General features: G+C 36.3%; 1 protein-coding gene and 1 long non-coding RNA gene across 5 annotated transcripts in view; one reads left to right on the forward strand and one right to left on the reverse strand.

Moving 5' to 3' along the window:
• Nucleotides 1-27,539, reverse strand: part of LOC135223874 (uncharacterized) — a 194,872-nt gene that overhangs the window by 112,974 nt on the left and 54,359 nt on the right. The gene's annotated exons all lie outside the window — the stretch shown is intronic.
• LOC135223842 (BTB/POZ domain-containing protein Tiwaz-like) overlaps nt 1-27,539 on the forward strand; it is a 221,659-nt gene that overhangs the window by 26,648 nt on the left and 167,472 nt on the right. For all 4 annotated transcript variants that reach the window (XM_064262728.1, XM_064262744.1, XM_064262736.1 and 1 more), the window contains exon 2: nt 2,518-2,608. Coding sequence is in view for 2 of the 4 variants with exons in the window: in XM_064262736.1 (XP_064118806.1) it covers nt 2,571-2,608 (38 nt within the window). In the remaining 2 variants the exon portion in view is untranslated. The remainder of the gene's footprint in view (nt 1-2,517; nt 2,609-27,539) is intronic.

The following is a 27,539-nucleotide window of genomic DNA, read 5'->3' on the forward strand; positions in this document are numbered from 1 at the left end:
GTGTGTATTGTAACTTACGTAATGCCGAAGGCTTTGTCAAGCAAATGTAATTCACTTCTTACAATTTTACATATATATATATATATATATATATATATATATATATATATATATATATATATATATATACGTATAAATAGTCAAATATACCGTTTCTTCCAACAATAGTTGTCTACGTCATGAGCTGCTGATTTCTGCTACTAAAGTTGCCATCTTACTGGAGACTTCATCAATTTCAGTAGCATATGTTTCCGATTCCCACAATAATGGCTGATTCTTGTGTAAGGTACATAAGCAAACTCCCCATTACCATAGCAACCTTGGGCAAGTCATACCTTAAAAGGGGAACGCACGGGCGCTGTCTTGGTCTTTATTGTCTAACGTGAAACTTTCTGTAAGCAGCTCGACCTCATCAACATAAAAAAAGGAATTTTTTTAAATTAATTGTTGTGAACCTAAAAGTGTATAGTTATTTTTACAGATTAAATTTTAATGTTATAAATCGATGAGAAAAATTGTGACTGTCATCAGCACTTAATTATTTATTTTATAATATAAGAAAACTAAAAGACTACGTATAAAAATAAGTTTTTTTTTTAATGTAAATGTGCTTCAATTCCTCAGGAATCAATCAAAATTATCCAGATTTTCACAAGCGCGATATATGAATGTTTTCATTTACATTAGCAACATGTACACAAGCGAAAGGATGAATCACAGTGTTGCGAGGTAGTTCAGTCACGAGGAAAGAATGACGTATGATAAGACAGTATGAGTGTTAAGATACAGGAGAATAGGAAGGCCTAGATAGAAAACTCAGGATTGATGCCATAAAAAGGTAACTGAGGAGGAAACGCAAACGTCGGTGAATGACACAGTGAGCGAAGGAATTTACGAGTGCTTCCGATTCACCTTCTGTTTTGGTGTGTGGAAGTAGATTCAAGTACGAATGTTTTGTGGCCTTTGTACATGTTTTCTCTAGAGCAGCTCTTAATGCTGGAAGACAAAAGACAAACACATAGCAATTAACGAATATAAGTTTGGCTACGAAAGTGAAGGTGTCGATTCCATTCCAGCTCTAGCAAATGTACGTAAAAGCGGGTCTGGTTTCAAAAAGGAATATACAATTACAACGAATTAGCCATTTACTAATATCTTTAATTACTGTACGATAATAAAAAAGCCTCGAAATATTCAATTAGTTTGGACTGCAACTTTTCTGCTACAAAATAAAAGTAAATAAATAAATAAAAAATAAACATGTCTTTTTATAAGAATAGACAATTCCTCGTGTATTTATGTTATCTTGTTATTTATGTTAAATCATAGCGAAACTGTAACCATTATCACCAAAACTAAATTAAGCTACATTATAATCACTCGACATAAAATCATCCACTGTTCTGGTGGCTTTAAGAATAATGACCCCATTATGAATTCAACATTTTCTCCTATTGATGAATCTGTCTCAGGTTACTCAGACCAGAGTCTGTCTCCTCAGGAATGTAAGATGTCTCCAAGCACTGGTTTTGATCGTCTGTTAAGAGAAACTTTCAGAAATTCTGGCGTGAAAATGTTCGAACTGAACTTCCCACTTCGAGTTTACGTAACGTAATCCCTTTATTTTTTCATTACTTCATTCTTATTGTGCGCCCATATAATTTCTTTCTCTTTCTGTTTCGATGCTTGAAAGCGTTGTCTTTCACCTGAGCTATCATTTGACTTTGGCAGAGGAAACCGGGATAAACAAGGATAAGCGACTACCCGACTTCTCTCTGCTAAAACTTCGAAAACTTTCCCGTGGCTTTTAAGGACAACCAAGTATACTTTTTACCTATAGTAAATGCCAACGGGAGGTGCATCCTAGTGCCTTTTGTTTTCCTAGCCGAAGAAAGCAAGAGAAAGCAAATGGAATAGTGGATAGTTAATCTTATCCATGAAAAAAAAGCGATACGTCTCTTTTTTTTTTTCTACTTCTAACAGAGAGAAAGGTCACAAGAGTCGGAAACGCAGTTGGAGGAAGAAAATTCCGAAGCTCGACCGTGTAAAAACAGAAACATGACAGTCTAATCCGTGTTGTCTGTGTGTGTGTGTGTGTGTGTGTGTGTGTGTGTGTAAGTGAGCACATCAATATTTGTCCCATCCCCTGAAGGATAGTAAGGCCCCACACGTATCAGGAACAGTGGGATATAGAGATCGGTTGTTTTATATTTTAAATGGACAGTATTTCCATACATACCCAAAGGGCAGAATGCCATCGACTTTGATTGAAATAAATCTCTTCTAACACTGAATATTTTCGATTGCGTTACCTTTCACTTCCATTATAAAAGAAATATATTTTTAGGATGCTGTGTTCCATTTTCCTCGCCTTATTTCAGAATAAATACTAAACTGGGTATGTGAGTGACCCAGTTTCTCTAAACATGAATTTACCCACAGACCAAGTGAAGATATAAACCACTAGACATCCTCATTCTTCCGTAACCGTAACGACTCCTCTTTCTCCTCCAACAGGGTATCATCACCACCATCATCCTCGCCACCTTTTCTCTCCCCCGACCGCCACCATGCAGGTGGAGAAGTTAGTTTCTAAAGCATCAAGCAGGTGAGCCCAGTTAATTAATTGCCGTCTTTAATTTAAGTTTTCCAGAATACTCTTTTACGAAGATTGTGACCAATGAGTAATGTTACAGTGTAATATTTCGACTTCATTGCAAATAATTTTGTTACAATTGTTATTCTCAGTATAATTCGAAATTGCTTAAGCTTATGAGATGATGAAGAGTAGTAAAAACCCAAGCAAATATTGATGCAGTGTGACCGATTCAAATCAACAATAATTTGTAAATGTTATAGTTACTATTAGTACCATTATAATCGCCTGGCACTGCAATCTTGCGTAAATTTTTCCCACCTACTTATCACATATTTAATCTAACGAGCTTCATTTATTTTCTTTCTTTTTCATAAAAACTATTACAAAACACTTAATACCAATTCAGCGCTGCTGACACTTTGCAAGAATAAAAGCAAATTTCGCAAAAAAAGTAATACTGCTTAAGTCTAATGCAAAATTATGATTTCAGTCCACATTATGAATATAATCATTACAGAGTGATATATATATATATAAACCATTTCAACATTAACAAAGCTTCTCATGATGTCAGTTTTAATGTAGCCTCGTTGCATTAATGTATGAGGCTAATTGAGTGACTCATATGTTTACATAACCTGGCAGAGCAGTGTCTATGCAGTATCTGCATAAATTGAGTGAAAGTTTATCGTAAGTCATATGAGCTTTCATTTTAATATTTTCTAAAGCGTAATAATAAAAGAAAAAGGAATGTCCGGCTTTTATCATCAAATTTGAGAAAATATTAAAATGGAAAATCAAATGACTCTTACGATAAACTTGCACTATTTATGCACCCTTTTAAAATTCTTTCACACATGACAGGGAAAATCACACATATTTCTCAATAAATATTCGTCATTATGTCATTTCTCTGACACCTCATCAAAACTATTTTATATTTTCAACAAATCTCATCCTTTATAGTCGATCAAATTTTTCAATCATCATAAAAATTCACTCCTGTTAATACGGTTGTCACAAAGACGAAATCACTAAATGAGGCAGAAAAAAATTGACACCAAATTTGGGGCAAAACGTGGCTAAGAATAAACAAGAAACATTGCACGGCATATATAATACGAAAAGCTCAGCATAAAGTTGAATGTGGAAATAAGGTCAGCAAATTTGTGTTAATAAATAAGAATGAGGGTTCTGTATTTATAAGACAATAATTTATGGCGATTCTTACAGTGTTCTACTCAGATAGCCGCTAGTCGTTATTATGGTAAAAGGAGATGCTAATATGCTACCCAAGTAAACAAAAGGTTTCCTCACGAGACTAATTACACCCACAATCATTCGGAGATAGTTATGACGTGGAAACGCTAATTATTCAAAAAGTTACAAAATATAACGGACGAATAAAAAAGGATACGCTTGATAAACCTAATGAGAGCCGACAGCGGCCTCCCAGAATAAACAACGGGGGATGAAGATGATGATGACGATAAAAGACGACGAGTGAGAAGAAGAGCATCATATACCCCGATGGCGACTAATGTATTAATTATCTTCAAAAGAAAGGGTTACTTCAGGGACCCTACACCATAATATAATAGTCTTTTCAAGGGAAAATGGCTGATCGGATTTAGCCTGAAAACTTGGGCTGATCTCTGCGTAACGTCAACCTATAAAAAAGGAGGTGTTATTAAACTGTTTCAGGCTCAAAAACCAGCGGTTGATTCGGATAGGACAAAGGAGATGGTATTTTTTTTTTCAACTCTAAAAATGAATGTCAGTTAAATATAAATCAATATAGTTCGGACCTAAGTACCTTTACTCAGCATACAAATTTAGGGGCCAGTAGTGATAGTGGCTGGACCAGGGCTGGAAGATGACAAGTCAAATAATGGAATTCATTAGTTGCTCACTATCACATTTACACACAAAGATTGAGACATTTAAAGATAAATCTTCCACTAATAAGTAGTAATATTACTGGTAGGCGAATATGCAAAGTTCATGTTCATAACCTTACCAAGGAAATTTTAATTATGAAAAATCTCGGTTTGATAGAAAAGGCTTACACTCTTATTCAAAGTTCGACGAAGAGTTTCTCTTTTATGGACTTTTAATATTAATCATAACACTAGTAGTGTGTATAACGTATTGGTCTTGACCCATAATCAAACGTGAAATCTACGTTGCATACTAGACTTTTTCAGCATAGCATCTACATAGTGAGATGCAATGTGGATCAATATATTTTTCTTTACGTAAAACAAGTTTAACTTCATGTTCAAACTTGCCGTCGGCCAGGCCGGGGGCAGCGTCTCTTACACCAATGTCACATATCGAAGCATTTAATACTGAGTTGCCCTGATCAGTCTCGACCCTCTTTTATACTGCTGTAGTTTTTTTTTTTTTTATAGTATGGGTACATTAGTCACAATACAAAGAGCAGAATGGAGGCAAATCTGACGACCAGCGGATATTCCAGGAAGCCAAAATCTATCCCGTTACAATCTAATTTGGAATCCAAAGTTAGAGCACAAAGGGTTAATATAATCGAGTATTGAATGCCACATTGGCATTACTACCGATTAACTGGAACAACCTGGGGGTTACTTAATATTACCACTAAGGAAAACAATAACCTGTGCATATCACACATTAGCTTTTATAAACTTTAAAGCAACGATTTGAAACAAAAATTACATTGTAAATTGTGTATCTAATTACTTTTTTTCCACCAGGCCATATTATTGATCGGGTGAATGATTTATTCATTCATGAGTTTCAAGGAAAAGAAATGATGTCTTTATACCTATGTATACGCTATACATGTAGAGATTTCTATGTTGTCTTAAAGTCAGAGCTGAATTAGGTTGACAAATTTTAGGAGAAAGCCGACTCCAAGGTCAGAGAATATTAATCTTCTTTAATACGTAGAGCTCTTACTGACATGTAAAAGTCATTTCCAAGTACCTGACTGGGTGCCTGTACTGTATCTGTTGTGTTTACTGTATAAGAAGAAGAAGAAGAAGAAGAAAAACACACCTGTGTGAAGAAATGCTACTCAGCGACCTCTTCTCGCAGGTTGCAAGACCTAAAACTCTCAGGTGACACTTTCTCCTGAGACGTCCATTATAGACCATAAAGACGCCATTTTGTAAATTATCTGACGAGCATCTTTTAAACACGTTATTAGCAATTGTCTTAAACTGAGGGTGATTAAATGTTAAGAGCTTATTTATTGCTTTTTTGCTACCTAAAATGTGCCCGTGAATGCTATTTGAATACAGATCACGTGGAAACATAGTCGCGCGAACTGTATGTCGTGTGGAAACATTCACGCGAACATAGTTCATGTATATACTATATTAAGCAAACTGAAGTTCGTGCAAAAGTACTTCACATGAACTGAAATTTATGTGCAACTATGTCACACGAACCGAAACTAATATGGAAATGTATTAAACGACGTTAAGCCAACCCTTATATCACACGAACCGTATCACATTGAACTGTGGGCTACTTCGGCGTCCACGATCGACCCTTTCTTTCCTAACGACAGGATTCCGTCTCTTTCAAAATCTTTCAGGTAACATTACAGAAAACATTATTTGGTAAAAATTGTTGAGTCAAAACGAAGGAAAAATATTTACCGAAAAATGAAGTTCCAGCGTGGATTAGGATTAACTTTAAAAGACTTGAATTATATCATAAAATGTTTCAATTGAAACATTCCACACCAGGATTTATTTTCTACGTTCATCATATTCTTTGTGCTTAAGTAAATTCCACTTCAGGATATAATAACAATTTTACAGACTTTAGTAGAGAAAGTGAAACAATTCCACTCAGGTAATTGTAGCCTCTCGGCTGAAAAGTAGGCCAAGCATCCATTACAAGGCCTGGCTTCCGGAAACAAACTTCCATACATTATTCGGCTATCTCCTAAAACACCATTTTAAAATTCTCATAAAACTGCTCCATGTGTGCTAAAGTCTTTTTTTTTTTAAATCCCTAAACATCAACAATCATGCGACTGTGCAATTACTCAACCGAATATCTATCCAGGCTAAGTAACAAGTTTTTTTTTTTTTCACACAAAGCATACAGCCAGTTCTATGAACAGTCTTCTGTGCAATCAGAACTATCAGTCTTCTTAGAACAAGGAAAGATTGAATTAAGAATCAGTCCCACTGCTGAAGTGGAAAGGAACAAACAAGACCACTATATTTGATATAAAAAAAAAACTATAATTGATATAAAAAAAAATGTCCTGTTGCATTCGATTTATACAAGGACAACTTTTGAATACCATGATGTGTCATCAAGTACCCAATGGCAGAAACGGCCTCCAAGTTATCAGAGCAATAGTGGAAAACCTGCAATGCTATGCTCTCAGAGTTAAATGTCTTTCTCAAGACCTGAATTTAAAACGGACTTACATTACAATTCCTAAAGTTTATGAGGAAATAAATCACACTATTTTAAGATCATATAGAAATATATCACAGAAACTGAAACTGAATAGCTATAAGCGATCTTAAGAATAAACAACATCTTTCATAAGCCATAAAACAAAGCACAATATCTCAAAACAGATCATTTCCCGAAGCCACCATAACGAGTCAGAAATGCATTCGAAACCTCAAGCAATAGCACTTAAAAAACACCTGCACAACTCATGATTAAAGAGCACACAGTGTTGTCTCGACGCCTGATACAAAATTCAAGCGAGTGGAATTTCAGGTTCGGTCTCCGGAGAGTAAAAACTGGTAGACAAGAAGCATTATTGGCACGCGCCAGTTTTGTCCAGACTAGCAATAAAGTCGCTCTGTTGTGCGCTTGACATTCGCACGATGCAGTCCAGGAATCGGATGCGATCTCAAATTTACGCTGTCAGATTCTATCTTCATTCGGTTAAAAATTTAACAAATAAATTCTTGACAATAACACGGGGGAAGAGGTAGCAATTACTAGCACGTGTTCTTCACGACGAAGACAGTAGCGCAGTCAGCCAGCATATCTTCTCTACTCGAACTTGTCAACGTTAGCGGCAGAGGTTAAAATCCCATAACGGCCGACTTCTAAGTCGACCTTAGCATCACGTCCAAGATCCGAGCGAGTCTCTCGCGCCCTTCTCTTCCCTGGAGTAAAAGGCGGTTGGGGGGTCTTTAACTCCGGCTCGCACCGGAAGTCATCAATTCTCCCGGACGGTTTTAAGCACTTCTCTCGTGCTGAAGGCAAACATCTACATCTTCTTAAGTGGACTGCGATTCATTACGAGTAACAGGTTACGTATCCTCTGCCTTAATTGCCGATCAGATGTAATCTTCAGTTCTTCATTAGACGAGCCTTGACTACCGTGCCCAATAATACAGCGCTTCGGTAGCAAGGTTTTCTTGGCCATCTGGCGCTAACACAACAGGATGGGGGGCCAGGGCACCGGACCGGGGTCGGGCAACGACAGAGAGAATAAGCTTACATCTCATTTCAAAAAAATCGTAATAAGATACTGTATTTTAGCTCACAACTATAAGCAAATAAAGAATACAGAAACTTTACATAAAACAAGACCGTACAAATACCCCTGAAGAGGCAACAGAAATTGCGCATTTTATTCGGCGAAGGGCAATTATCCGTCATTATCTCTTACCATTATCTTATGAAGACTGATAACCATCAATAGGTCACTATTAATTTTTGTTAACAAAATGGTATTTATCTAAATACGTTGGCCAATTTGGCTATCCATTAATGAATGTATTTGTTTGGCCAAAATAGGCGTCCATTAAGGTATGCAAAAATACCTAATTTCTTATAGCAGAATTGCGTCACAGAGCTCAGTGCACAAAAACAAATATTTTATATATATGTATGTATACACCCTATATATATATATATATATATATATATATATATATATATATATATATATATATATATATATATATATATATATATATATATATATATATATATATATATATATATATATATATATATATATATATATATATATATATATAGTCAAATGTAAGTCCTGCATCTTATACCAATATAAGTACTTAGATCTTTCCAAACATCATCTAGTTCTATGAGTGAACAAAATCCATTTTATTTCAAAACCGGATTTTCAAGCCACATCAGTCGAAATCTTTTTGGAAATACTGATATATGAAGATTTGCGTTACATGCACGAGAGGTGTATTTCCGCTCATAACTTTTAATATCTCTACAAACATGCAGGCCATAGAATATGTAATCTTCATAAACGCACGCGCCCTGTGCCCTAGAGGGCAAATCTGGGCAAAATGACCTTCATCGGGGGAGGGTGCATCCAAGTGGTGAAGACTTGAATGCACACTCTGTAATGATCCACTACCGTGAAATGCCGAATTTTTTTTCCCCTCCTGAAGCCACTTCAAGAAGCCACACTTACCGCAGTGCTCCAGCATAGCATCTTCCTGCAATACGACTAGAGATCTTATCTTAAGAGTCAAGTTTTGTTATTTCATTAGATTAAGGTGATGTTGTTATAGTTACGGCCCCCTCCGGTGTTTCTTGATCAGAGTAGAGGGAGGCGACCAAAGGAAAAAAATTATTCTTTACAGTTCTCATACATAATAAAGAAGAACACCCCAAAACCTGGCAAAGATTAAAGATATCTATACGCATAACGACAAATCAAAACCTTATGAAATATACAAGTGTTCCTACACACACAAACATGGTTTCTGCTACTACCTTCACAAAAAAAAAAAAAAAAAAAAAAAAAAAAAAAAAGACCTCCTACCCTCTCGATCTTCGCACTCTTAAACTTATCCATAAAAACGTGAGGAAATCGAGGAGGAATTAAGGTACTTTTGGCTAATAAAAATACATACATACATAAGACCCCGCTTACGTACTTCCCCTTCCTAAGAGAAAAAAAAACGTAAGCAACTAGAAAATACAGTGGAAAACTATGGGCTACAACCCCAAGTAGAGTCCCATTTATGAAAGCAGAAGCATTTAATAACCCAGCGTAGCTAATTAAGTTGTTAATGGGGAAGATGAAGCTTGTGTGAACAGCAGCAACAGAACACAGGCAAGGAAACCACACACTGAACCCTTCCCCTGATTCATCATAACAGACCGCGAACTCCCCTTTTGACCCCCGCAATTATTCCCGTTATTTATCCAGTTGGACTTCACCTGGGGTCCGGAAGTCGCGAATTACAGGGGCGGGCAGCAGACGGGAGAGGCAGAGGGCGAAAGAAATGAAAGAGGCTGGGGAGAGAGAGGGAGGCAGAGGGAGAGGGAGAGTGAGACAGACGCGTGCCAAACCTCAGGCCACGAATTTGCACCGTGTTCAAGGTGACGGCACTAACTCCTGAGGATTGGGGGGAAGTGAGAAAACTTCATTTGATGTTTGGAATCAAGTGAGACGCTAAACTGGAAGTTAGTCTGATGTAAGTGAGTAGTAACCGCTAACTCGCTGTATGGCGGCAAGGAAGGAACATTTCTTTGTTGTTTGGAGGGCAATGAGACACGTGAATTATTCCCCGAGGGTAAGTGAGACACACTTGATATATGTTTTTGTACACCGACTGAGGTGCGGACACTCGAAGAGAGACTGAGGATAGGAATATAAGCACTGGGACCTATGAGGTCTTTCAGCGCTGAAGATAAAATCGAGAGTAAAAAGGTTTGAAGGGTGTCTGTCACAGGAGGAAAACCTCGCAGTTGCACTACGAAACAATTCTTAGGAGAGGGTGGAAAAAGAGACAAATCTGTGGCCCCTTACAATGAAATGTTTAATACTATAATGATAACCAACCTCAATAATAATAATAATAATAATAATATATGTCCCAAACACTGAACAATCACAAATAATCAGCACACAAAGCCCCTCTCCAATCACAAAGGACCTGTGAGAGCAGGGCTGGTGACTCTTGAATGACGCATTTCTTGCCTCGATCGAACCCGTGCAATGAGTTAACCGATGTAACTGAATATTCCATTGTTTTGTTAAGCGCAGAAAACTTTGGCGTATTGAGTGCAGAAAACATTATATAAGGTTATAGCTGATTACTGTCATCGTAACTCCGGTGGACTTGGGAATGGAAATCTCATTAGACGGATGAATTTCAAGATGAGGGAAACCGAAGCATAATTCAACTCTTTTATTTTAAAGTTTCAGCACTACTCTGGCGGCAATTTCGAAACCAGCTGAAATACTAAGCATGAAGACACGGATATGACAAGAGTTGTACAATTCCAAAATCATAGGACTACAGTAATTGCACCACAGTAGCGCCGATAAGTTAAATTAAAGATGTAAAATATATCCTTCGGCTGCTCCTCGTCCTGAAATTTATCAGCCTACTGCAGCTAAATGACGTTAACAGTGATGTTGCCTTGTGTAAGAATAACATATAGATAGATACATTGTAGTATTCGCGATCTCAACGCCCTTTTGAAGTAAAATCCTTTTGCGAGCCATTAACGATATTAAAGACAACTCAGAATAATGAATCATTTAATTATTTGATAAACAGTTACAGTACGCTCCTAGTTCAACATGTCATTCTCGCAGCATTAAGCTATATTAAGTTAATCTTGTCGTTTCCTAATGAATTACTGTAAACTGGTTACTGTGCAACATTAACAATGCCGATGTTAATCATGAAACTTACTTGATTAACACAACGCTTTGCTTTGTAGTGATTTATCTCCTCATCGAACAAACTCATTTGAAAATCCAGAGGAGAGAGAGAGAGAGAGAGAGAGTTGTGATTTTCCAGCACGAAAACGCGACTGATTGAACATTGGTCATATTCCCGCATTTACTCCTACCCGTTGCCATTCCGAACACTAAATATACTTCCGATCTTCGCAATACATATTGCAGATGTGACTGTGCGACCCGACGTCAGCATCCGAGATGGTGCTCGATGTCTATTCGAGATCTTGAGCACCCCCCTCCCTTTTTTTCCCTTATTCCGCCTTTCCCTTCCCCTCCCCCCCTTCGCATTCGCCAGAAGAGAGGCACCTCCCCCTCCGAGAGACGAGAGAGAGAGAGAGAGTGTTTCCACCTTTACGCCACCTACATGCATCTAAAAAATGGTCTACCTCCATCACAGCGGCGTCAAATACAACTGATTCACTTCACAGAATTTCACTTTATCCATCCAAGATTTGACTAAACCGTTCTGGATACCATCTTTGGGAGATATGGTTAATTATGCTTAATCAAACAACAGGAATATCTCTCGTGATAAAAACATGGCTGTATGCTTTAACGGAGACTGGGCATGCTTCAGTGTTCCTTGTTTTTCTGACCACACTGCCCCATTTTATACATATCATTACGAAATACCTCTTCCTTCCTTTTTTGGTTGACGACTTTCGGGAGAGGTTTTACTGCATTCCAGTCGTCGTTTCAGTATTGATTTGTGTTTCCCATTCTGCTCTACTAATTTCATTTTAATTCATTATTACAATTACGACATCCAGTACCTCGCTTTTCATGAAAGCTTTCGTCTCCTGGGTTAAATTCGGTTTCCTCTCGAAAATGCCTCTGAACTTGCAGCATAGCGTAAGGTGGTGAATGACGCACATTCCACCCATTTGCTTCTCCCCCCCCCCCCCCCCCTCCTTTTTTATTCTTATGATGCTGATACCGAGAACGATCTGACCTCACGATAAAATCGCGGACAAAAATGAGAGATCTGCGGATGTCGTAAATCTAAGCGTGGCCATTTCTGTCAAGGAAAGTAATGACTTAGGCGAGCAAGTTACCCGTGGCCTGGGGCTAGCCGTACACGGCTGCAATTGGGCGGACTATCGTCTTTTACTAAGTGTTTTGGCTAACGCTCCCAGAGGACTAAGAATGTGTTATCTTAAAAAAAATGATTCAATATGGGTGGTAAATCTGGCAGTGCGAAGATGAAAAAAAAAAAAAGAATATTTAAAAAAACTCTGATTACCTGTAGTGAAAAGATTTACAGAGAACAGTTTAATAGCAGTGCCCGGTGAAAGACGAACATAATGGATTGCAGAACTTGCAATACTTTAGTATTTTCCCAGCATCACCTAAACCTTCATTTTCGCTTTTAAAAGAATATGATTGTTTCATGTCAACTCTGACAGTTACTTATAGTTACGTTGCAGGCTGATATTCTCATCTCTTTTACAACGAATTGTAATATACATTTCTATATCTTAAGGATATTCTGTAATTTTTAAGGATTTGAATTTTCTCGATTCCTTGAAAAACCTGTGAATGAACCGAATATCATAATTTTCTCAATGCTAAAAATAATAATAGCGGTGGTAGAAGTTTTTAACTCGTAATAATAAACTGATATTTCAACATTTGTACATCAAGTGAGCAACACTGCGGTAACAGTGTTATTAAGTACCTCTGTTAAACGACGCAGATTACTATGCACTTAAGAGTTGGCTGACTTTGCAGGCGGAAAAGGCCACAAATTAACTGCCTCATTATAAAATACTTGCAGGGAATCGGGAGGCTAAATAAATATGGTAATAATACGATAATAAGAGAAAAGACACAACAGTAATGTAAATGAAAACAGGATCGTACATAGGCAATTTGTAGAGATCACCCAAGATATGAAAAACTCTACCAAAACACACCTGTAAGTAATCAAAAATTCCGGTAAGCACATACTGTCATTTAAAGGTCAAAAGTAAACAAAAAATCCGATGGTGTAATGAATTAGATATAATCAACTCGTTTTCCTGACGACCACTACAGAGCTATTAAGGTTTTAAGGCATGATAATGCCAGATAAGCAGGTAGTACATTTTATCTTCATAAGTTTACTTTCTGCCTCTCCATTACAAGAGACGACGGAAGAGGAATAATTCACGGAATTATCTTGAATATTTTTTAATTGCTAATGTATGTTGTATTGTCTATTTTTGTTTAACGTCTATTAGCTGAAATAAGGGATAGGAAAAGACGTTACCCGTGAACAAATGAACCAAGTATCTGAACAATATGTTTTCCGAGTTACATTTGTCTACCAATGCGCTTAACATTGCCATAAACATTGCCATTTTAAATAAGAGGAATTTCAATAAGTACTGCTCTGTTTTGGCTCATCGTTGTATTTTCTTTCTTTTTTGTATTCCAAGAATCTCCTGGACCCTTACCCATCTACCCAAAACGGGTTATGTTTGTGTTATGAATATCAATGGACACTTAATGAATCCCACCAAAATTGATGTGGAAATAATGTCTAAAATATCCGAGCAAATGGGAGGGAGAGATAACGCGAGAATAGGACTACTTGAAACCTTTTGTCAAGCTTAGAGAAGACAAGAAAGGAAAGTTCCGACATAAATGAGAGATTATGATACGCACTGAACAGAGAGAGAGAGAGAGAGAGAGAGAGAGAGAGAGTAAATCAGATACTTCATTCACATATAGGACTTTTTGACCAACAAATTGGCCTCTTTGGCGTATAAATATAGTCTTTATTCTAATAAATTTAGAATTGCAAACATCATTTGTCAGAGACGATACAGAAGAAAGCCATTATGGGCGGAGGTTGGAGTAAACGCAAAAATTTAATAAGGAAAAATAACATGAATTTATGTTGTTAGACTGTTCTATGCTTCATAGTCTATTTATAAAGAAAAAAAAAATACTTTGAACCGACGAAACCGAAATGAGAACTAAGCATAACGCATGAAACAATATCGAGGCGAAAGACATCTCGATGAAAAGCGAGTGAGTGGGACGAGCTATTAAAAGTTAGGATACGTAGCGGACTTAATGAAGGAACACGACGCCCCTCGAGACAAAGGCAGTTAAATGACATCACACGTAACAGTTGGTGATGTCGTTGCTTTAACATAACGACATCTGGAAATGATGTGGATAATCTAAGCGTTTACCGAAGCATAATGACTGTTACGGAGAGAGAGAGAGAGAGAGAGAGAGAGAGAGAGAGAGAGAGAGAGAGAGAAACTTTCTTCACTCACTGAATATTAATGGGATTTATGCTACTCAGCAATGAATTCCAAGAAAGATAAGCAACAATTTTCACCTTTCAAGAATTTGAGTGATTTAGTATCAGTTGCATATTCCTTTAGCTCTTTTCTCGGGTTACTTCACTATCGAAGCTTGTTTTAAAATAAACGCCAAAGATTATAGCAAATTTCCATAAAAACACGAATATTTGAAGATTGAATTTCAGGAGTAATTACTGGGGTATTTAAAGAAGTATAAATCTATAAACATCTCGTAAGCTTCTTATTCTGATTGTTTAATTATGTTCTGCAAGATATTATGCGTCAAGAATATGATTCGTATAACAGCAGAGGAAATCTATATATATGTGTGTGTATACGTATATATAATATATATATTATAAATATTAATATATTATACATATATAATATATATTCTATATATAATATAAAATATAATATATAATGGATACCATAATATTATATATACGTATTATTAATACTATATATATTGATTATTGTTATTATATACATATATATTGCATAACTATACATAAATCATAATTTGGTTGTAATATGTAGGTAATAACAAAGCATTAATTGTTCTTGGATAGTCTTCTATCCTTTGTAGAGATTGAGGTTATAAAAAAAATATTTCGATTTCACTCTTAAGAACCTTTATATTACGTTGAGTTTACATAACAGGGAATCAGCCATATTCATTTAACACCATGCCTATAAACTTTAATTTATAAATGAATAATTCAAAACGCAAGACAAATGCATTATAAAGAAAAAAGCAGGAAAAATAAATCTTTTCTTACAGAGGGTAATACCTTACGATGCCCCAAAAATGCCAAAACAACGTCTTTCTGGAAACTTACCTAAGGATTTGTAAAACAGTTTACTATAGAAAAGTATATTAATTGTTAGAGGTGAAAAATCAGTTCCTAATAAATCAAGTATCTATGAATTGCCAAGTATAACATGTGACAATATTAATATAGGTTAATCTACGGACTTGAACGAAGACAACGGGATATGACAGGAAAATCCTATAGATTTTGAAAACACTGACTTAACGTAGACGATAACGTCTTGAAGTTATTTCAACACTAACTAAGATTTAAATCACAATGACTTTTGAATTTCATTGTAAAGAATGACGTATTTCATTGTAAAGAATGACGTATTTCATTATAAAGAATGGCGTATTTCATTGTAAAAAATGACGTATTTCATTGTAAAGAATGAAGTGTCGTAACAAGCACAGATAGCTTGTCAAAAAAATTTAAACAAACATTTCTGAAGAGGGAAGGAGATGGTCCCTTCGAAATTTCTTTTTCGAATAATACAAATTCTAGTTAACCTTATATACATGGACTACTATGCCTATATACCATAGACTCGTATGTATATGTGCCGATGAGCGTTAATCAAGATTAATCAATACATGCTAAAAGGGAAAACTGTTAATTCCTTATATACATTACGGATCAACACCTGTTTAAAGAATTGTTCTTCCTATGACAATGACTCCAAGATTTTCTCTTTATGCGAGAGGGTGAAAGGGAACTTTGCCTTCAGTTACTTTGTTTAACACGGCGAGTTCATTTTAACAAATTAACGATTAACAAATTAACGAAACAATGAAAATGAAGTTTTAGGAGAACAAAAAATTATAAAGTTTATTAATAGTACATTTGGTCAATAATTAAATTCAAAATGGACGTAATGATTCACGATATTTATCTCAGCTTTTGAGTATAACCGAGAAACAATTCAACCTACATGTACCGCCCACTTTTCAAGGACTAGTATGTATATATATATATATAATATATATATATATAATATATATATATATATTATATATATTATTATAATGATATATAATATAAGATAGATAGATAGATAGATAGATAGATAGATAGATAGATAGATAGATAGATATAAAGAAAAACCAAGATTGGCGACGCGTATAGATAAAACTAATAATATGCTCGGTTAGGTTAATTCATCACTAAGTCAGCTCGGTTAGGTCAATTCATCACTAAAGAACAAATGACTTTTCTAGACCATCCCTAGTCACCCGAACCTACAAATGACTGAATTTTCAAACTTCCTTCTTAGCGATTCTTCCGTCCCTGTTCACTCAGAAGACTTATTGTAACAATAAGACTTCACTCCCCGTCACGTTCCATCAAGAGACGAATTCAAAAACCGGTCGAGCTGGAATCGATATAAAAAACGACAAAAAAACTATTAGAAATAAAGGAAGAAAAACGAGTTTCGCTGAGAATATTTAAATTTGTTTGACTGTGTCGCACGCTCGTCTAAATATTTAGCTAAGATGTGTTACTCTATTATTCTGTGACGCCAGTTACTCATGTCAATACTATATTAATCAAAAAGCAAACGCTTCATTACCTTTCGCGTTTCTTCTTTCAAAAATAGAAAAAACATTTTTTTTTTTGGGGTCGAATTGATGAGTAGAAAGGAAATATCTGATGGAAAGTAATTTCCGTTACACAAATTGGAAACAATTTGCTGGGAATAATTCAAAAGGGATTTCCTAGATTGAAATAGAGGCGAACAAGGACTGCATTCAGATAATAACAATTACAATAATAAAAATAATAATAATAATAATAATAATAATAATAATAATAATAATACTTTATTAAAACTAATGGCTACTTCAGCAGCGTTACACTTGTAGATATTCTTCTCTATTTTCCGGATAGCGGCTTTTTCGGTGCTACTTAGACAGGCTAGTAGAGCGCCTATAGAGGTCATGATCAAATACAGATCATGACCTCTATAGGCGCTCTACTAGCCTGTCTAAGTAGCACCGAAAAGCCGCTATCCGGAAAATAGAGAAGAATCTCTACAAGTGTAACGCTGCTGAAGTAGCCATTAGTTTTAATAAAGTATGCTTGAAAGAGGGTCAGCTTCCTAAGTACAATAATAATAATAATAATAATAATAATAATAATCAATATAATAAACTTGCTCAAAATCGGAGAATATAGTCACGAATAATGCAAAATGAGACACGGAAAAATTGATTCGCGCTCCAGGGAGTGAGATAAAAAAAATCAGATGATTTACAATATCTGAATTAGTCTCATTTCCCGCTGGTCCATTCGCATTCCTAACACCGATTAAGGTGAAATTACTCTGGCAGACGCTGCTGCTGAGAAGGAGAGGAAACTTCTGTACTTATCGCATAACTGAATTTTATTTGGGGCATTAAGCTCTGTAATCAATGCACTGTGTATTGTAAAAACTTAAAGAACCACGATGAACACTCCCACAAAATTATCATCAGCGTACTTCAAATACCAATTCTCTCTCTTCCTCTCCTCCTCTTCTCTCTCTCTATCTCTCGATTCTCTTCTCTCTTTTATATATATAAATATATATATATTATATATATATTATATATTATATTATATCTATATATATATATATATATAATATATATTATATATATAATATAGAAATTAAAAATAAATCTCGCTTTGTGCCCGAGTAGGCGAAAAGGATTTTCGAGGAACTGGTTCGGCCATAAAAATCAAAAGATGAGAAAAGAAAGTTTACTCTTGGTACATTATGATGTAAAAAAGGTGATCATTATCTCTTTTCCTATTAAAAATAAACCCTGGCAGAATTCCAAATTTGCGGGCATTCTTATTCTATATGTTTTTTATCACGGAAAATTCCTCGTCCCTTCAGCTTCATAACAACCTAGAGGAACAACTATGGGGGATAAATGCTTTGCTAATGAAAAATTCTGAGGATTAGCAGGGTCTATGAAACATCAATCTATTAATTTTTTTTTCTTTGACTGAAACATTCAGAGAAAAAATATCACTGAATTTTCCCCGAAAAAACGTCAGCCAATTTCCAAGTTACTGGACACATTTTTCTCAGTCAAAACTCCACCGGCCCCCACCCTTATTACAGCAACCCAAAGAAGTTGTGTTTACTGACACTTCCCTTTATTTACTATCACAACTGCACAGAGCAAGACTGATTAACTGGGAATTATCTTGGATCACCACTACTGTTCACTGATCCCGAACTCAAATAAAAAGAGCTGTGTATAACTTTCCCTTGCTCCCCCCCCCAAAAAAAAAAAAAAAATACAAGAAAACCCGTGCTTGATAATATTTCTCTTCCTTTTCCTATTATAACCTAGACAAATTTCTGTTTAATCAAGTTTCCCTTCCTCTTTTTATATTACAATAATCTAAAGAAAGAACTGCGTTTTATAACATTAGAGCAGTTTTCTTTATCTCCCGTCCTTCTTGCCCCACTCTCGTACAAGAGAGAAGCAGCATCCCAAGTGCCCTCGGGACCGGATGCTCAGCATCCTTGATAGGAATTCCATTCGTGTAGAGAGAGAAAGAAAAAAAATCATGGCCCGAGACTCGTTTGGAAGTCTTCTAAGGACATCCTGCGCGATTATACGAATTATCTGCATTGACAGGGTACGACTGAAGAGGTTAACTCACAAAGATTTAATAAAAAAAAAAAAAAGTATTGCGCGCTGGTGTCGGATTACCTGTATCGACAAGGAACACTATAAAATTGCAAATGATGTCAAGAGAAAGAATAATATTCACACAGTAGTCAAACCATCTGCACTGGCAAGAAAGACGTAGAGAAGAAAGTGCGCGAATTTCGAAACTTTCTTATGATGTAAAAACATACTTTACAAGGGAGAAAACTGTAGTGACAAAAAAAAGTACCGTGAGACGTCTAGACGATGTTAAAATTACTCTACCGAAAGGTTAAAATGTTATAAACAATCATAGTATATGTGCTATCAAAGAGGAAACAGAGGTGATTACTTTAAAGCCTACAAATGATGAGAAAGCTTACTTCAATTTGAAGGAGAGTAAACATTAAACATAAGAATTAGTCGTATTTGTTTTTAAGTGGGCGAGATAAAAGTAAATCCTATTTTAACGCTACGATTCAGAGATTTAAATCCAGTGTGGGAGAACTTTGAGGAGACAGAAAATCAGATGGCGAGTGAAGGAAAATAAGGAGAGAAGAGGTTTAATGGAGGAGGATGCCTTTGATAGAAGGCAGTGGAGAAGGCGCATCAGGCAACCGACCCCTTAATGTAGGGATACCGGTGGGAAAGAAGAAGATGGGAGAACTCTGAGGATATTCTGTATGATTATGGGAATTGTTTGTAGTGACAGGGTGCTCTTCGAAAGGGAAATTTACAAAACTAAGACTTACAGCAAAACGCTATGCGGAGAAATCAGGGTGCTTGCACCGGATTGGGACACTTAAAAGAGTTCAGTACTGCAGAAGCTGTGATAACATATTTAAGCCGGGATGAGAAACAGCGTTACATTCAGCAGCCAGTCTCGGCCGTCGTTATCAGGTATCCTGATAAACTGAAGTTCTATTAGAAAGCTGTCGTTCTTGCATGCCTCGATTGAGTGTTGCCGAATGCGATTAAAGACCTGGTAAGCTTAGCTGTCAGCTTCCGCTGATGATTTAAAGTTAAAATACCCATAAGCGTCTAAGTTTGAGTATAACACGACTTGAACCGAGTTATATATGACACCCCAACACACCTCTCTCTCTCTCTCTCTCTCTCTCTCTCTCTCTCTCTCTCTACACACACAAGAAACTTTCTCCTGAGAGTATTATTACCGAATGGAAGCGTCTAGGGGCAATCTCAGAAGCCACACTCTGAGTCCCCTGCCGGCGGCTTTACACAAGACTGATGAGATTCATACTAAATGCTTATCCGGAACAGTTACTTTTTTTCTTCACATTCTTCGTCTTTGATAACTTGACTTTTATTGTCTTACCTACAGAGAGAGAGAGAGAGAGAGAGAGAGAGAGAGAGAGAGAGAGAGAACCGCTTACGGAAATACAGTCAATAAATCTTGCATGTTAAATCTGAAGTAAGATGAATGATAGTCCATAATAGGTACATAATGAACGTACAGCGAGCACATTATGGTCAAGTGATAGCGCACATCACGACTCGAATCTTGCCGGGTAACTTTTTTAAAGACAAAGCAGACTTCGACAAAAAACACATCACCAGGATATTTGACTCCTGCATATTCATGAGGCGTGAGTGTGGTGAAAATACAGTAATGATCTATTATATAGATTATATATATATATATATATATATATATATATATATACGATATATACATACACACACACCACACATACACACACACATATATATATATATATATATATATATATATATATATATATATATATACATACATACATATATTCTTTTCATACCTATGACAGGGTGGCTTATTTTCCGGTTCTTAAAAAAGTCTTTTGGGATGAAACTTTTACCCTCAGTCCACCTCTTCCCAAGACACGACCAACTACAGTCGACAAACCACCAGATACATAGTTCACGCCAAAGTTCAACAGAAAAGTACTTTATATTTCAGGAGAAGTCGTTTCCTCCCCCCTACGGCTGATCTTGGGTCTCTCGTTGTTGCGGTGAGATTAAAAATGTCTTATAGTGAGAGAGAGAGAGAGAGAGAGAGAGAGAGAGAGAGAGAGAGAGAGAGAAATTCCCCAGTCGCGCACAGCCCAAGGGAACCCACGTTTAATGAGTAAAAGTAGAATCCTGAGGATTCTTCGGTTCATGATTCTTACAAGCGACATTCTCTCGGCTTCAAGCGACAACTTTCGCTGCTCCTGACGCATCCAGCACATTTTGTGATGAACATTCCTCACAACCAACCTGGTAAATAAGTCAAAACCAAATTTGAGGTTGCAGCGTTCCTTTAGATTGGGTGGTGTATTACCGCCCAAGCTCGTAAACATATTCATGCATGTCCTTAATAACAAACAAAAAAGCCTATATTTTATTCAAATGCAGACATGAAAATGACAATTTTTTTTATGTAATTTCATCATTTCAATTACTGATCCAAAGCATACCAGGTCAAATTTCAAACTGATCAGTCTAAGACAGAATTTTATCAACGTCCTTTGGAAATGACTTCGAATTACTATCCAACTGCCCATCTATCACAAACCGAACTTATCGTACCTTCCATTTTGCCAGATTTCCATCCTGCTAATGGCAGGTAGGAAGTCCCTCTGGAAGACTGGCGGCCAAAACTGGTTTTGAAAACTTTCATTACTTTGGTCAGATGAGAAAGGATTAGTGCTACTGAATTCAGCCTCGGCTTATGAAGACACTGCGATTTCGAGCTTAAATGTATATAATCTCTCTCTCTCTCTCTTCTCTCTCTCTCTCTCTCTCTCTCATTCACGTACATAAAGTTAATTTGTATATACTTACATAATATATATATATATAATATATATATATATATATATATATATATATATATATATATATATATATATATTACATGTGTGTGTGTTAAAGGCAACCAAAAGTTATGAATACACGTTTTTTCATCCTAAGCGCTAATTTGGCGTTCAGAAAATGGGATATTTATGACAGATTTTTAATGAACTCTGACCATTCTGAAAGTTCCAGATATCAACAGAGAAAGGTAATTTGCTTTGCGTTTAGTTATTCAGTTATTTTGTATATTCATTTAATTACATATCGATATTCACATGAGTATGCCGAGATTGATCTCGTAGCAAACATGAATGTATTTAAGGAATAGTCTGCGTTATAGGAAAAAATATAATACAGTATCTTTTTTTACTCATCGTGTTAAAATCTTTTTACTTCTCTCTTTGACAGCGAATGAGAAAGCATTTGTGTTACCACGGAACTTCATTATACCGATATGAACAAACAGATATCTTAAAATTGCTCTCAAAAAAAAAAAAAGTGTTACTGCAAGGGTTATACAAAAGCACTTACTAGCGAAAACTTATCTTTCTGCATTCACGCTCAATGAAAGCTACTGCGTCCGTTATTGTGAAGTCGTACAAAAACGAAAATGTTCGGCTTGACTCTGTATCAGCTTTGGTTAATGTTTGACGCAAGACTTAAGAATTAAATATATTACTTAATGACGTCATGGGGCAAAATTTGGCGAGAGATATTAGATGCCCGAAAAGGTGCCCGGGCGACGAAAACCAAGTAGTCACTGAACGCAGAGATCTTGCTTTTCCCCTCCTTTTCCTTTTTCTTGGACTAGAAAACAGCATTAAATTCCCAGTTTCATTGGCCTTTGCTCTTCAGGCTCTTCAGGACAAAAAAATTAAGGTTTGATCATCACACGCATGCCTGCGATACCTTCATTACCAACTGCACCTTGTAATGGGGCATCTGCGGTGCTTCGCTGCCCTCGGGAGTTTCAGGATGCAATGTAACAGGTCGTGGTTTTGAGGTATCAAGTAGTTTGCTTATTGAAGGCGACTGGTTTTGTGATACAAAGATTTTTTGTGATACAATTATTTCTCACCTGGTATGAAATGTTTTACGTTCACATCGTCTTTCCCGGCGTTGACTTTTAAATGCATATATCACATTAGTCTGATGTGAAATGGACAGGGATGAAGCTCAGCTGTTGTTCAGAGCAATGTTTACAGGTGCTGTTTAATGCAACCCTTGAGTCCTATTTATTTCAGCCTATAAGGGAGAGAGATAGAGAGAGAGAGAGAGAGAGAGAGAGAGAGTTAATGAAAAGGGGAAGGTATATTAATTTCGGCTCCGGTCAAAATGTATATGAACTCGAGAAGTATGAGTTGATATTAATTCCAACCATTTTTGATAAAGCAATGACCCTGGTTTCCTTGTGCGTGTGCGCGTTCGAATCCCTCGCTAGAAGGAGAACCTTCACTGTAGTCTATAGCATGTCCATTATTATTATTATTATAATAGTTTAACCAGACCACTGAGCTGACTTTCAGCTCTCATAGGGCTGGCCCGAAGGATTTGATAAAATGCCAGGTCTAGACCAAAGGCCAGGAACTGGGACCAAATAGATCATGTAGTGTAATAAACAATAAATTAAAATTAAGTAAAAAACTGCACAGAGGCAGAGGCTTTCATACTAGAACACAAACAGGCAATAAATACACTTACTCATGATTCCATACATGCTAAAAAGGTGTATTAAAATTAACAAAAAGTCAAGAAACTCTTAAATCCTTATCAGAAATTCATTAATTGCTCTGAGGTTTTTGTATATATACTTATTTTTATATTTTATTAATTAAATCAGTGTTCCTTAGAAACGTCATAATCGGAACCACTGAAAATGTGAAAAATTCTGACAAAATTGCTTTTATTGCTTTACTTCCAAAAGTTGACAATCTCTGCTGGTCATACTTTGGACATTCACACAATACATGTGTGACAGTTATCAATACCTTGCACTCTGTGCACTCTGGAGCAGGGTCACATGGGCTGCTCATTAAGTGCTCATGTGTCAGACGAGTGTGGCCTATTCGTAGACGTGTCAGGATTACTTGTGTGTGTGTCTCTCTGATATACAGAACTCCATTTCGTAACGTCAGGTTTTATTTAAGTTTATTACTTTCAGGTCACTAATAGGGATGTTTAAATTTGTTCTCATCATGTGGACTGCATGTCCAAAATTATGCGGAAATCCATTTCCTCAGGAGATCACGAGTGAGATTTTATACTCGACAACGCAATTCAGCCTTTTTAGGCTTTTGTAGTACTTAGGATATTTATTTGAAAGAGTTCTCAGCTTTCTAGTTTAAAGATAAGGCTGACTTTATCGTAAACCGGAATATTGAGCGCTTTGATTCATACCTTTGAATATTTCTTCATGCAGAATTTCAACGTATATTGTAACTGAAGTTCTTTGATTTTTAATAGGAAAATAAAACACAGGAGGCTTAATAATTAATCAACTTACGACTTTACTGAACATATGTTCACGGATTTAGGGGCATCTTACAAGTGTTTTAATCGCATTTTACAATAGTGAGTTTTCACCATATGAATTTACCTTCTTTACTTTGTGATTATCTATAATTTTCATACTATAAAGAGTTTGTGTGTAAGGTATACACACACAAACACATATAGAGTATATGTATGTATGTATATATATATATATATATATATATATATATATATATATATATATATATATATATATATATCATTATATATATAATAATTTTTTTTCAACGACTTTTACTCAACGCTTGCGGGACTTGTAAAGTCACAACCTGTTTGTCTGTCTTTCTTTCTAAACAGAACATAAGTCCATATAAACCTACGTTGACGCCCACATACTAACATACATATTGCTTTACCATTTCTTAAAAACACAAAGGGGATGAAAGAAAGGCTAGGTACAAAAAAACACTCCCAAGTTTTGAAAGAATTAATACTTCATTTCCGGTATCATATCCAGCTTCTGCGTCGAACAAGCGCTACGCGGAGACTTTTAGAAATCTCTGTGAGGAAGCTTTTACATAACACACCTGCCTTTTGCCTCTGACCTGATTTCATAGCCTCTTTAATAGGTCAGGCTCTCACTCGACTCCATGGCATGGCTTTCTTAGTAGTAGCTATTTTGTGTTCTCTGACTACTAATTTGATAGTCTAAAAAACATCTACAGTAATTCTTACTGACTTGTATGGTTCAGATGCTATCTAATGATATTATTACAAGACAGAAATATTCTTCGATATCACAAATGCCCTTGGGAATCCTGTCAACTTAAGACACTGGTGTCCAAGCTGGGTCACAGCCTACACTGCCCAAATTTTACAGAAATCAAGACTACATTCTGTATTGTGTGTACGTGTAAAAAAATAACATCCTTCAACATACATTATAGGATTTGTGACAACTTAAAAATCGTTACCCTTTAGAGCTTACGGATTCTAAGAATACATAGATTATTGCATATCCTAAAAACACAGATATTATGCATTCTAAGGAGATATTTCAACGATTTTAGAACACTGATGAGATCATCTGGAATCAAAGAGCTCTCAGATTTTACAGATTTCAAGAATAATTTGCTGTTACTGTTCTAAGAAGCTGTCAAAGGCATTTTCAATACTCTCACTTCTATCTCAATTTTACCAGTAAATTATGTATAGGGAAGAAAACACCGCACCAAAAGGCATAATTATTCTTGAAAATAATTAAACGATATCTGGACTTAAATACTGACTAACCATACGGGGGGGAGGGGGACTATGAACTAAAAAGGAAACTAATTCCTGTAGTTGATTTCCCTCCGCCCAACTTTTTCAAACAATGGCCAATGGGATTGAGAACCCGATACTCAATTCATGCCCAGAGCATGAACGGGAAGAAAATCTTAGCTATTTTGAATGGTGCGTCTCTCTCGGTTCGATAAAGTACAGAGGTCCACACCAGACTTTCTCAACCCCCTCGAGCACCTTATCACACCTCGGGTAAAGGCCGGTACTAGAGCAAAGCATCCCATCCTTCTAATGGAATGCAAATGATATAGTAAATGCGTATACTAATTTTTGTTTTCAGAAATGAAAATCGCCTAAAAAACTATTCCGATAAGTGACCTACTCATTAGACAAGCCGGAAAAGAAGAAACGATTTGATTTGAATCTGGATTTTAATTCTGATAAAGCAAAGTTGCTTAAATATGTCCCGCTGGTAGTTTATTGCAGGGTTCAACGAAAATACTCTTTCTGTTTCCTTAACTTCTCCAAAACCTTTCTTCCTTCAAGAGGCAGTAACGTCTATATCGTTTCAGCGTGGTTAAGCCCTTTAATCCTGTGCACCCTTTCCTTTTTTAAACCAAAAAGGCCAGAAATATTAATAACGATATCTTTGTTCGCAATTAACCTTCACAATGTATTTCACATGCTTTTACAATAGCTCTGCCTCCTGATTTGAATTAGCTATTGATGTCATAACGAGCTTTCTGTGGAGTTCTTTGAACATGGGCTATTTTTCTGCCCGATCTGAGAGCAGCGCTTTCCTTTGCGAGGGAATAATGGTTTCATTTGGGCCGAATCTAAGTATGTAATTGTAGTCTGACCAGATTTTTTTCCCCCTTTTTTTTAAGCGTCTTTCTGCATTTGTTATTCTCGCTTTGTAGATTAGCTTTATATCTCCGCGTCGTTATTTTCAATACGGAACGAGGACAATCCACGGCAATGAACTCCGTGTTTAACCAGCACCAACTTTTCGGACAAGAAAATATAAAATAACATAATATATTGACTATGGTAGTTCAAAAAATACTTGAATGTTGCCGTCATTTTGATGACAGGTACACTAGTATACATAAAAATATTAAACCGGTTGAATTAGTTTAATATCAGTCTCAATCAATTTTTCTTAAGGAAATAAAGTTACAAAAGATATTTTTGAGAAAAGCTTCGTTTACTCCTTCACTATCCACGGTACACAGAACAAGATGAGATCAATAATCCAACACTTCACCCCTCAAGGGAAAACATCCTTTGACTGAAAAAAAAGGTCAGGATAAGTGCTTCAAGGGAACACGGAAAGCAAAGAATTCAAGATTCTGGAAGCAAATGATTGTTGCGTCTACATCAAAGTGGGTTAATTACGGGCAGCTCTAGGAGCAAGAGCCCGTGCTGGCATAAGGCCCGCTACATCTAAAACAACATGAGGCTTAATCTTATGTTTGAGACCTCTGCACGGCTTCTGCGAGATTTTGAAGACGATAGAGAAGCTCTTGGGAATAAGGTCTAAATTCATACCTGAAAAAACAAGCACAGTAAGATGACCCTACAGTAGTGAATAGAATCGGAGTTAGAAATGAGCCAAGGTCCTTTGTTAAAGAATTGGCCTTCGATTTTACTCTGTTAAGAAAAAAAGAATATTGTGCGTGTGATAAGCCTCCCCACACGCTCCATGCAAGGATGGATAAGTCCCGCATATATCTGAACCACCTGCCCAAAGAAGTATCGTGTAAGGCATCTATAGAGAACATCAAGCCCCTTTGAAGGAGACTTGGGCAGACCTATAGGGTAATTGTC

The sequence above is a fragment of the Macrobrachium nipponense genome, chromosome 20 (assembly GCF_015104395.2).
Source record: "Macrobrachium nipponense isolate FS-2020 chromosome 20, ASM1510439v2, whole genome shotgun sequence".
Taxonomy (NCBI): domain Eukaryota; kingdom Metazoa; phylum Arthropoda; class Malacostraca; order Decapoda; family Palaemonidae; genus Macrobrachium; species Macrobrachium nipponense.